Here is a 12,889-nt window from a genome sequence, read left to right on the forward strand (position 1 = left end):
CAAGAAAAGAGGTCTATCATTGGTTTTACAGAGCTACTACACTTATCCAATTTGCTCCAAGTTCACTGCAACATTCTTCCTCGAGCACTCCTGTTAAGTTGCCCAGGGTTAAATCAAAATAAAGACTGATTCTAATACAAAGTATAGCAGAACTGTTTTTCTGAACAGAGGTATAATTAAATATCTAATATCTGTACGATATATTTGAACACTTATCCCTATTTTAAAGTACTGCATTAAATATGTATTTATTTAATCCCACACACGCTTGGGATACTAATCAGTTGTTTCTGGGAAATAATGTTTCTGAAGCCAGAACTCAGCTGTATGAATTATAACTTCACCTACAGAAATTCCAGACACCAAATTTCTTGAGTTGAGAAATAAATTTTCATCTGCCAGTTGCAGACTTAGTTCCTTGTTATAATTGGCTAAACTTAAATAATTTTACAGCTTTTTCTCTATTCTATCCCACTCCTCCAAGTCCCCAATTTAATTCCTGAGTGCCACTGACCTCACTGGTTTCAATGAGATAACAATTGCACATCAAGGTCTGGCTGGATCTGAATCTATTTTGTATCTTTTCTTGGAAGAAATAGTAATAACTTATATTAACATACAAGTCATAGAGGAAGACAGAAAGATGCTTACTACAGAAACAGATGTTTTTAAATATTATTGCCCTCTGTTGTAGCTACTGCCTTTTCAGTGTAAAAGACTAAAACTTCTCCCCTATATTTCAGCAGAGAAGTGAGATTACTTGATCCTGACCCAACTGGCAGCTTCCGCACTGAATGCTGACTCAAAATCCAACTCAGGTTTAACATCTCCAGATACTACTTCAAACTTCAGAGAAGGTTCTACAGCACCAAATACTCTCTAGTAGAGTATGGCCAGAGGTGTATGTGCATATCATGCTTGGACAAACTCAAAATTAAGAAGAATGTGCAGCTAAGTTTAAAAGCAGTGAGTTCTAATTCTAGTGCTGCCAGTGGTTTTGGTAGAGGTGTGAACAGTTTACCTGGCATTTCTGATTCACTTTCTTATCTGTAAAAAAGAGGGATCACTCTAGAGCTACTATTTTAGATATCTGAAAAATGAAAAATATGCTCTACGTGGGGGTTATTCCAATAAATAAACCACAGAATCAACGTTTACTTGTTCTGGAAGGCATATGAGGCACACATTTCTTTATTTTAACTTGAAAGCTTTTGTTTTTTGGCTAATTCTTTTGTTTCAGAAGTTGAGCTTACCGGACTCATGTAAATTCCTTGGTGCACATCTCCAAACTGTCCTTCACCAATGCAGCGCCCCAGTTCAATTCTCTCCCTTTGAATTTCATAATCTCTGGCTATAAGAATATAATGCACTTAAAATATCAGATCTCCGAGGAAAGGCAGAGGAACAATCCACAAGATACCAAACTCAGTCACTCCAGTGTCTCACAAATGAATAACTAAGATTAACATACGCTGCACACCAACCTATACAAATGCTGCATACACAGTGGAAACCTCTTAAACAAAAGTTTGAATCAAAGCAATGAAAAAGAAAATGTGAACTGTAATTTCTTAAATTAACTATTACGCATTATTTATTTCAACGCAATAGAGATAATTAAACTGTTCTTGCTAGTAAAAGACAAAACATAAATAGCTTAGGACAATAGAGATGATTATAAATACAGCCCTTGCTCACATGCTTTCATGAGTTTAAGAGAAGTCCACTATGCGGTATTTTAGATCTTGGAACCATCAAATTAGCCAGGAGAATTTTTAAAGAGGTAACTGCAAGAAAAAAATACAGAAACAAAGAGCATGGCAAATAAAGATAGAATGAAAAAGCAAAATTTTGAGTGCAATACACCTCCATCAGTCTGTAACTGAAGTAAAATTGATAGAATGCATTGCAACTTATGCAATTTTAATAACTTCGTTGCTAAGATTGAGAGGTTTTCTAATGAAAATGCCTCAGTACTTTGGCAAAAATATTTAAGCAATTGCAAGTGAATTACTTCATTTGCAATTTAATTTCTAGCAGACATGGAAAAATATTTCTGGAACAGCAGAAAAACATGTACAGTATATGTTTTCACCTCTACTTCTATTTTTCAGAGAAAAAAAATAAGCTTATGACTTAGGACTGATTTTTTGCACTTCATTAACACTACAGAAATAACACTGTCTAGAGATAGATAACACTGTGATAAATGCCCTTTTCATTTCTTGCGTTAAGTACTGCATTTTCCTCTTTAAAATCCCAAAGCTAGTTGGTTTAACTATAGATAAATAATGTTTATTAAATGAAAGTGAATAAGAAAAATTCCACATCATTCCAAACTGCAAGCATACAAGGATGGGTAAAGGATCTCCTGTTACCTTCATCTATTCCATAGCTTTCTGCAGTGCAATTAAGAGAAAGATCAAATGCTTACTTAGAGCTTCTTAACATCAAGTCAAGGACAAACATTTTTTTAACATTTAAAAGAAATGAAGAGCTATTACAGATGCAATTTTAACTTTACATTGGCAGAAGTCACAGGTCTGTTCTTGTGATCTGAACTACCCGTGCCCTGGGACAGCTGAACACTTGAATCCACTTCAGTGCAGCACAGCACTTAATGCTTGCGTCAACAGGCTTCGAACTGAAGGGACAAACTGAAGTGTTCAGACTCATCCAGTGCTGGACCACAAGTAATTTGATCAATGGAAATTTAAAATAAAAGGTTACAAAATAATAATAAAAAAATCATAGAGTTAATATGTTAAATAAATAAATAAATAAAGGATTTAGGTTATTTTTTGACCCTGCAATTATTTTGATGGAATTACGTAATAACTTACTGCAAGACTTTTCAAAGCACATTGTTTATTTCTAGAAAACATATATTCTTGCTTTCCAAATATTTTCCACAGTAGCATATTATACAATGAACACTGAAGTGATTATGAAACATTTCTGTCTCAAGAAAACCTGAAGAAATCCCTACAAACAGTCATTATTTTCCAGCAGAACATGCTATCAGCTCAGCACCATCCTCCCCTGTCACACCAAACCAACCTGGCAGTTCTGTAGGCGTTATTCAGAAGCAGACAGAATCAACTGTTTAATGCTAGAGAAATCCCAGGCTGCCAAAATATTTCTGTAGGTTGCAGATATAACTTAAAATCAGCATATGGACTTCTATGTGAAATTAGCTGACTCTGACAGTTCAAGATGATATTCTAATTCAAATATTCCATGAGAAAATCCTGGCCGTGGCCAATGCATCATCTTTTTTTTTTTAATTTCAAAGATGAAGACTCAGAAGAACTTCACGTTTTTGTTTTTGCTCCTGAAGTCTTTTATCTTGAAAAATACTGCATGTGGTACAGATGACTTTGCTCTAGAGAACAGCATGTGTGACACAGAGCAAGGATCAAGGATGGGATACAGTTATAGAGCATTATCCAAAAGCATTCCAAATCCCTTGCCTTTATGACACAAATCTTACTTATACTTTATGCACTGTGTTCGACATGACAGTGCAAAATAAACCTCCATTTTATGGCATTCTGAGACATAAAAGGGAGCTCACAGTGAAGTCACTGACAACACCAAAAGCTATGACAGAACATTACTTTGTTTCATAACCTGAACTTAAAAGGACACTGAAGCTAGGAAGCTTTCAAACATCATCGAGCAATGCATGTGCAAAGAAAATATTCTTAAGGCTGAAATGTAAGATTCAGTCCCAAAGAAGCTGCTGGGAAGAAAAGTTCCAGTTAACATACTTACTTGATGGCATTGTATAAGTATCTTCTTCATCTATAATCTCTGCATAGTCATCTGTTTCTGCAAAGGGAGGAATTAAAGAGTTTCGGGAAAAGCATATGAAAACACTTCTCCAAAACAGTATCTCCAATGTATCAAAGCTGATAAGTCACAATCCCCCACTTCAACAGTGCTGGGACACATTTACAATAGCGTGAATAAAACTTGCTCATGCATAATTTATGGCATGATAATGACTTCAAGTGCCAATTACGCTACGTCACATAGATGCATTCAACAAGGAATAAAAGCAAGTTTCATCTGTATTCAGAAAAGCGAAAGTTCTCTAACCGAATCCAATCTAAACTGTTGACTTCAAAAGAAAATCCTTTTAACAGCAAATTCGACCACAGGAAAAAAAAAAAACAAACCAACCATTATTAATGGATTAAATGTTTTATCTTCAATAAAGTGTGAACAATAGTTTGCTAATATTTATGTCAAACAAGCAAAACAGATGGTAAAGATGTTCCAGGGCAGCATCTACTTACTGTCAGCGCAGCAAGGTAAGCAATTTTCTGTACTATTTCCTAAAGAAAACAGATCTTTTTTTCTTGTAGTGCTCTCAATTTTGTTTAGTAGAAATTTGCTACCAGATTTGCTGTCTCAAATCAGCATCCTTAGAAAACATCCAGCTCTCAAAGTTATCAGAAAAACAACAGTGTTTTTCTTCCTCTGTTTAAAACTTATGACTTTTGCATCATCAGTTCTCATGACAGTGTAACTGGTGGCATGTCCTGTCCTACCAGTGGCTCCTTCTGCTCCTCTGAAGAGCTTCTAGGTCATGTAAGTCATTTCCTAATGGTCAGAAATTCTCCCAGAGTTTACAAACCCATCCACAGCAGTGAGATAATCAGTCACTGCCAGGCTGTTAAATTCTATTCACCAACTTTAATTGCATAGAGGTTCCCAAAATTGAGTAATTTCAAGTCCAGTATGAGGTTTTTACAGCTGTTTTCAGGTGATTACATATTGGGCTGCCTCTGAAAGGCACAATTCACTTCTTCTGCCCTGGAGCATATGTACAATCCTACAGTTCCTCTGCATTATTTCTACAGCCGTGGTTTCTCAATGGTGAATGGGACAAAGCAAAGGTTGGGATGATCCCTTTTGGTGGCAGCCCTCAGTCCAAAAAAAGCCAACTCTGACAGCAGAGCAAGGCTCCTAAATATTATACAGGTGAATAAACAAGAACAGATTTTCAAACAAATTCAATATTCAGCAACTAGAAAACTTGAGGTTACCTAAAGCATTTGAAGTTCAATACACTTTAGCAATTAAATATAGATTTATGATTCTAACTTCATAGTACTAACACAAAATTAAAGGTTTTTTCCTTCCAAACTCCTGTAGGAATTCCCTGTCTTGTAAAAACAGCAAATTTTACGCTATTTAAATTTGTGTTAGGCAATTTCTGTTTAGGATACAGCAGAACAGAATCACCAAATCAAATTCCAATGAATTGTAAAGACAGTGCACAAGTGTGAACAGGTAGCACACTCAGGGGCACTCATCATAGAATCATAGAATGGCCTGGGTTGAAAAGGACCACAATGATCATCGAGTTTCAACTCCCCTGCTACGTGCAGGGTCACCAACCACCAGACCAGGCTGCCCAGAGCCACATCCAGCCTGGTCTTGAATGCCTCCAGGGATGGGGCATCCACAGCCTCCTTGGGTAACCTGTTCCAGTGTGTCACCACCCTCTAAATCTCTGATCTCTTGGTATGTTTTTTCTCCCACTCATACAAACTGAAATTTTAACAGAAAGGTAAACTCTAGGTTCACCTGAAAAGTAAGCAAGCATCTCAAAGAAAACATTAGTGTTACATCACTGTAATGAGGGTAATCACTCTCCTTCTTTATAATATTTTTAAAGATATTTTTAAACTTTTGTTAGGTGAAATATACATCAGCCAGTGTTACAAGCTGTTATTTGAGGATGATACCAAAGAGTTCTTTCCATCTGGTTAAAAAATGGACCGAATGAAAAATATTATAAACAACTTCAAGAAGAATTTAAGGAGTCTAGATAGAAAAGCGGTGTCACACTATTCTTTAAACAGCTAAATCATTTGTCACACTAGTTTGTGGAACAGTGCTTATGAATGTGACAAATGACTTGGCTTGTTCATCTCCCTACTGTAATTTACTGAAGTTCATTCATAAGCATTATCATAACGCTGTAGAGCACTCTGCATGGCTTTGAGACATTGCTCAAACCTGCCCTGAAACTAAAAGGGTCCTCATAGCCAATCTAAATGAATAAAATGTTTGCAATTAACTACATAAATATTTTCTGTTACATTTTTAACACTCTGGAGAGGAACATATAACGAGAATTCAGAAAGTAATTCCTATACATGTTTGGCATCATTTCTAGGAATTAGAGGGGGAAAAAAAAGAAAAAAAAAAAATCAATCAAGGCATTAACAATGACTCAGAATGCTCTCTACAAGAGATAACCAATCTCTATAACCCATGATCAGAGCCACGTTTTAAGAGACTATATTCAAGTCAGCTGAGACTGAGACTACGTCTGCTCAGAGATATTCCAGAATCCATGCAGAGCCTAAAGCAAGGCCCACTTGGGCAAGGTCTGCAGGCTTCTTTATGGAGAAGGATGTGCTGTAGCGTTCCCCAGAGCAAAACGCTCACAGTAAAGCAGGGATTCCAGGAGTTACTCTGTTTTCAAGGCCCTCTGTATGTCTAGATGAGTAAGCCAATTTGAACTTCACTAAATCTGAACATGTTTCATTGAAATTCCAGTGCATTCCCTCCATAATAGCTCATCCCTTATTTTAAAACGCTCTTTGAAATGTCCTTCCTCATGATTTTTTTTTTCCATTTATCAGAGCCCAAATTTTTAGAAGATGAGCATCAATCGAAATCTGTCTGTAGGTATCTGAAAATCAATTTCTGAATTTATGATTGAAAAAATGCTCTTCAAGCTGTTGAGAAATTGAATGAAATAGAGATAGCGATATCTTAATTTTTATCTGAAAGAGAGAAAGGAGGTGTGAATTTATAACCACCTCTCAGTTTATTCAGAGGAAGGCCACAAAACATTATTTCTTTTTATCATTTTCCTTTGCAAATTAAAGAACACAAAAAGCAATACCTCCTACTTAGAAGAATCAAGACACAGACACACAACCAGCAGTATCAGATTGACTTTTTTTGCCAATATCAGATGGAATTCTGTAAATAGTAGTAGCAGTAGTGGACTACTGATGACTTTAAAGCATCTTCTCAGCAGACTCATTTCCCATGCTGTATAGCAGCCATTGAACACACTCACTGGCCAAACCAAGCATGTAACAATCACTTAAATCAAACTGAATGGACACTCTTGAAAACCTATGAACTTTCTCTGCATCATGCCAGAACTCCCATTGCAAACACATGCAATACCACATCCCTGCGCGTTTGAAACAGATTTCCCTTTTTCAATTCCAGTTTAGCAGAAAGCGCTGGTTGCACAGCTTGTAAAGTACAGAATTTAATGGCTAATGCCCAAGACAGACTGCTTTTTGATTACTAAAATGTGTATAAAATTGATTACTGAAATATGCGTTAACTGCTATATGGATGTAAGAATTGCATACTGCACGTTAGTAACACACAGACTAGAAAACATATTACCGTCCCCACTAATTTCATCTGCAGATCCAGGTGGCATGCAAGGAGAGAGAAAAACAGGGGGAGAGAGAAGGGACAGAGAAAGGGAGGGGAAAATATACTATTAAATTCATGAGTAATCCAAAAGTATTCAGATTGCAGTTATCTTATATACCTGACTCAAGAGAAACCAGAAAAGTAGCGGAATTTAAGACTTCTCACCTAAAACCCAAGGGACAAAGATATGTTCTGAGAAGCTTGTATGATGAAACAGAGTTAATGTCTTGTAAACACAACATTACAAAAAAAATTAAATTTGAAAGTGGAACTAGTTCTTTTAATGCACAATTAAAATGCACAGGAATTATCAAATCCTGTTCTTTAATCCTCTGCTACTGAATGGATCTCCTACAGGCAGATGGGTCGTTTCAATTTGGCTTTGCACGTACAAATGTGATTTTTGATAACTAGAGTTGGGGTTGACTATTTTGGAAGGAAACACACTCCTGTGCTATCACAAAAGCAAGAGTAAGAAATGGAACAATCTAAGCAATAATCATACACAGCATACTAGTTATATTGAGCAAATCTACAGGAAAGCTGTTCAGTGAGCACCACAGCCTGCATTACTGTAATGGCCCCATTCCACGCCAATAACTACAGCACAAGCTGATGCATTTTAGATATTACTGATTTTAAAAATGCACATTAATATTGTAAAAGTAATGCACCTGTTCCTCCAATTCTTCTTATGTCTAACAAAGCCAAACTGGTCCAGACCAAGTGCTGAACCAGTATGAAGCCACAAGCATCACTGTACTCAATATTTAATTAAAAGTGATCCCAGCTGATGCTTATTGTTGCTATTCTACTTCATTCATGAGCATGCTGTATCAGGGGTCCAAGAATGAAGTCAAAATCTGTTAACAAAGAAAACCCCAAGAGTATACACAGCCAGAACAGATATACAAATGAAAATATTAATGCTTGTAATTGCAGCATATAATGCTTAAAACAAAGCCTCATTAAAACACGGACCAGCAAGTTTATGACACTGCACGAATATCCAATTTGATAGAGTGAAGGGGTTGCAGAAATTTAATGAGATTATTCTTGGAACTCTGTTTACCTGAGCCTGAAGTATTAAAAAAAAAAAACAACTCAACGAGTAACTGAGTTAGTATTTCAGCTTTTGTGTTAATAAGGCAGCCTATACAAAGAGCAGTGCAGTACCCTTAGGTGGCGGCTCATGGGAACAGAAGACGAAAGGGAGAAAGCGTCTAGCTTTCTTTACTTTATGCTGACAGTGATTGACTCCTTTACAAAGAGGCAAGAAAAGGAAAGAGAAAAACAAATTACTTAGAAATAAAAGAGGCTGGAGAGAACATTTACATTGAATGAACATAAAAGTAAAGGTTTTCATTGCAGTTCTGTATATGCAAAATAGATATATGTATTTGAAACTCTAAAGCACAATTACTTTCCTTCAAATTCTTTTCTACAGCAGTAAATTATTCCCATTTCACTTTTAAAAAGTGAGACTAGATTCTGTTAAGAAGCTGGCTTTGGCCAACTACCTTCACCATCCATTCACAATGCAGAGGTACTGCCCATCCCAGAAGCATAACCTTTTGTAAGATCCCCACCTAAGCTTGACTAGAATGTGCTATGCTAAAACTCTAAGTGATGTGGCAGACTCAAACACGTAATACTGACTTTCTGGACCCTGAGAAAAGAACTTAATATGAAACAACTATTTCACATATTACAATTACACAGAACAAGGAAAAAGCACTGTTTCTCTATTCACTGAAATACAACACTGCATTTGATTAGCAAAGTGCTTAGCAGGAAGAGAGAGATTTCTAAGCAGGAGAGAACACAAGAAAGCCAAGACCAACTTTACAAGGTGAGAAAGAAGGAAACAGGATGATACGAGGAACCTGAGTATAGCTGCTCCTCTTGTTTCTCATCATCTGTTCACTCCTCTCTGCTTTTTCTTCCCTCTCCCCTCTATCTCAGGAAATGAGAGAGATGATGCAAAATGTGCGTCAACCAAAGACTCCCACTCAGCTTCGGAAACTCCCTTTCAAAATTGAGGAGTGAAGTCCAGCTGCCTTGACTAATAGAGGCTGCAGGAAGAATTGAGAGCCAAAGCCGTGCAGGAGCAGCATGCTGGCCCAACACCTTAGCAGAAGGATAGAGGAGTTTGGAAACCTATGAAGTACTAAAGGAGCTGTATTTATGCAAAATAAAAAATTGTCTTCTACTCTTCATTTTTTCTTCTGACCAGAGCTTGAGGGATGATGAGAGCTGCATTAAGTGTGTTAAATCTGGAGGGTGCATGTTGAATTTTATGCACGCAAATCTAATGGATAACTTCCTACCATGTAGAATCCCTACTTTGCTAAGACAGTAAAGGTAAAACACATGGGTATGATTTATTACTGTACCAAAACATCACTTTAAAAACTGCCAGGGAAATTCATCAACTGTGAAAATTTATGTGCCATTGAAAGTGACAGAACATCAATCAATGTTAAACATTGAAGGAGATGCAAAGAGGGCAAACTTACAAGTTAGTTTATACTATTTATGTGAATTAACACATTAATGGAATCACAGGGATCTATTTTCCTCATATCACATGGCACTACGTTCTAATACAAGGCTGAGGTAACATTCATAACAAAGCTTTTAAACATAGTGCAAACAGAAAGAAGCCCTACAGCTATTTTTAGAGACATCTGAAAAAGTACTGAAATAAGAATAAAGGCATACAATACACTGCAGTGAAACAGAAGAACAGGTATAAAGTGACTGGAAGCAATGCAAGCTATCTGAAAGGGAAGAGATGCTTCAACTCTTGACCTGCCCACTCTAATTCAAGCCTGAAATACTGCAATGCTGCTACTCTTATCCGGACACATGGGAAGCAGAAGCAGGCTGAAACCTGATCCATCTTCTTCCTAAGAAGCAACCATCAAAATCAAATGGTCTTTTAATTCAGCACATCCTGACGACTGATGATACTCAGACCAACTTATTCTCTGCACTTCAAATGCTGTTTGTGACTCCTTGTTTATTGTATGTGCCACTGTTCTGCTACATTAAATGAGGAACACCTTGCCTTAAAACTATCACACCTTCAGATTAGCTACAGAAATTGTTCCTCTTGATAGAGTCAAATCTAACCTCAAAAAAGAATGTGCAACTCTTCGTCAGGAGTCTAGAAAACACCTGATTGAAATGAATTCTACTTTGATTTACACCATTCCACACTGACTTCCAGCCAGCGATATGCTGGCTTCTACCTAAATGCCCACAAAGCTCAAAAATGCTGCTGAAAACAGAACTCACTTCCTTTTATTCTGTTTACTGCCTCTCCCCAGTCCTAAGCACTGCATACCATGAGTCCACACCACTTTCTATTTTACAAGGGACACTATGATACTAGAGGGCAGTTGCTTCCGGAGTTCCTTATCTGGACAGTGTGAGCAGAGAATGGAAGGCTGGAAAAGGTAACACTCCTTCTTACTTTAGTATATATTCCTGAACCAGCTTGGAAAAAAAAACATGGGAAAAAAAATCCGTGGAAGGAATAAATATAGTTGTTTTCATGTATTTGTCAAAGCAAACATACTTATACATAACAACAAACAAATGTAAAAATGCATAGAACACCTCTTCAAGTCATACTACCAAAGTGTCTGCTTATACTAAAAAAAATGGATGGCAAAGGAGGAATGAAAGAAGGGGAATAGCTTTAAACAATGATGGAGATCGATGAAATCAAGGCAGTACATTCCCAGGCACTGGCAGAGAGCTTACACCATCATCACAGTTCATTCTGGTCTCACTGTGCACGAAAAGAAGCATTTTAGTGAGTTTAAAATACAAAGAGATAACACCTGCCTAGTCAACTGTGATGAGAAGCCTAACACTATAATTTATCATCATTAAGGGTATTTTAAAGCATATTATCTTATTAATAATCAAAATAGCTGGGTGAGTTATGCAAGTACCTTCTTTTTGGAGACAAATGACTTGCTAAAGGTTTGTAAGGGTAGTCTGCCAAAAAAAAAACCAAACCTCAGACTCAAATGCTTCCCAGTCCTGCGACCACACAGCAGAGCTACAGCTGTACAGACTTTAAATTCCTCTAATTACTTGATAATCAGAATGAGAAACTACGCAATTTATGCTAACAGCGCCAGTCTTCAGAAAACTGAGCTGTCAAACGTGACATAATTGGGCGAACAGACAGAAGTCGTAAGCAGTCAAGATAACGGTTTTTTATCATAATAAATTGCATACAATTTTCAACACTGTCTTTTTGTAGTGACTTGATAAATTGAGCATGCTTCCAAAAATATCTGCTCTACAACCTTGGGCAAAAACACCTTTTTACCCTACCAACTTACTGAAAAGGAACTAGGAAATATTAAGTCCTAAACAAGAAACTCTTTCAGAAATGAGCACAGTGCAGACTTTCATTTTTAGCACAGGATTATGAAACAGAGCACGCACGGTGCTTTGCAAGTAGAAGTGATTCAACAAAATCCCATTTGTCTTCCATCCTTGCCCACAGCATTGCTTGTGACTAGACCTCATCGTTAATAGACTTTCTGGTCACCTGGTACACCGACACTGTCTTACAAAGAACATTCATAATTGCTGTAATACTGAAATCAAGTGAATATACTTGGTGTTTTTTTGTCTGCTGTTTGTTGTACTTTGACAGTTGGCTTTAGCTATGTTTCATATTGCTCTAGGTAACCAACTGGATGTCTGCCTCCTGAATGAACTGCACCATACCCTGAATCTATGCCTATTTCCTTCAAAAAAAGTATATTTAATTCAAATTTAAATCTCAGCCAAATGAAATGACTAAGGTGACAGCTACTTCAAATCACTATCTCATAAATTGCCCCTTACAGCTAAATTCCCTATGCCATTTCACTGACACTGCCATAATCAGGAATTAACCACAGTAGGTGATTTAAGTGGAATGACATTATACTAGGAGTCTGATTTTAAGGTAGAAACAGGAAGCTGGCAAAGAAACCTCTGTTTCAGGATGCTAAAGTCCTAAAGTTTCTACTATAAAGCTCCCTCTAGAAGACTCAGTTTCTCCTACACTGGGCATAAGCAGCACAACTATTAGACTTACGCCATGGTATAATCTACAACTTCTCCTTTCAACTTCAGTTTTAACAGGCTCCTTGTGCTAAGAACAGCCATGTCAACTATGGAATAGGACACAACAAATTTCTCTTTCAGTTACCTATTTCCCTAATAAAGGGTCTGGCATAGAATCTGTTGCTTAGATGGCTTAAAGCAGCTTGCTTGCCTTAACATCTGACATAGTTTCAGCTGGGATGGAATGTTTTCTTCAGAATGTCTGTTACAATGCTATGTTTTGTTTCTACAAGAAAAATAATGTTGATAACAC

The 12,889-nt window shown here is 37.0% G+C and overlaps 1 protein-coding gene across 10 annotated transcripts in view; it reads right to left on the reverse strand.

Annotated features, from left to right (window-relative positions):
* Positions 1-12,889, reverse strand: part of PTK2 (protein tyrosine kinase 2) — a 195,521-nt gene that overhangs the window by 43,916 nt on the left and 138,716 nt on the right. For 7 of the 10 annotated variants that reach the window (XM_085221740.1, XM_085221749.1, XM_085221747.1 and 4 more), the window contains 5 exons: positions 8,668-8,751; positions 7,459-7,476; positions 3,778-3,834; positions 2,379-2,399; positions 1,254-1,351 (listed from right to left, as the gene is read on the reverse strand). In XM_085221740.1, the coding sequence (XP_085077866.1) occupies positions 1,254-1,351; positions 2,379-2,399; positions 3,778-3,834; positions 7,459-7,476; positions 8,668-8,751 (278 nt within the window). The remainder of the gene's footprint in view (positions 1-1,253; positions 1,352-2,378; positions 2,400-3,777; positions 3,835-7,458; positions 7,477-8,667; positions 8,752-12,889) is intronic. The other 3 variants (XM_085221741.1, XM_085221742.1, XM_085221746.1) reach the window with 3 other exon arrangements.

This window comes from Meleagris gallopavo, chromosome 3 (genome assembly GCF_905368555.1).
Source record: "Meleagris gallopavo chromosome 3, MGAL_WU_HG_1.1, whole genome shotgun sequence".
Taxonomy (NCBI): Eukaryota; Metazoa; Chordata; class Aves; order Galliformes; family Phasianidae; genus Meleagris; species Meleagris gallopavo.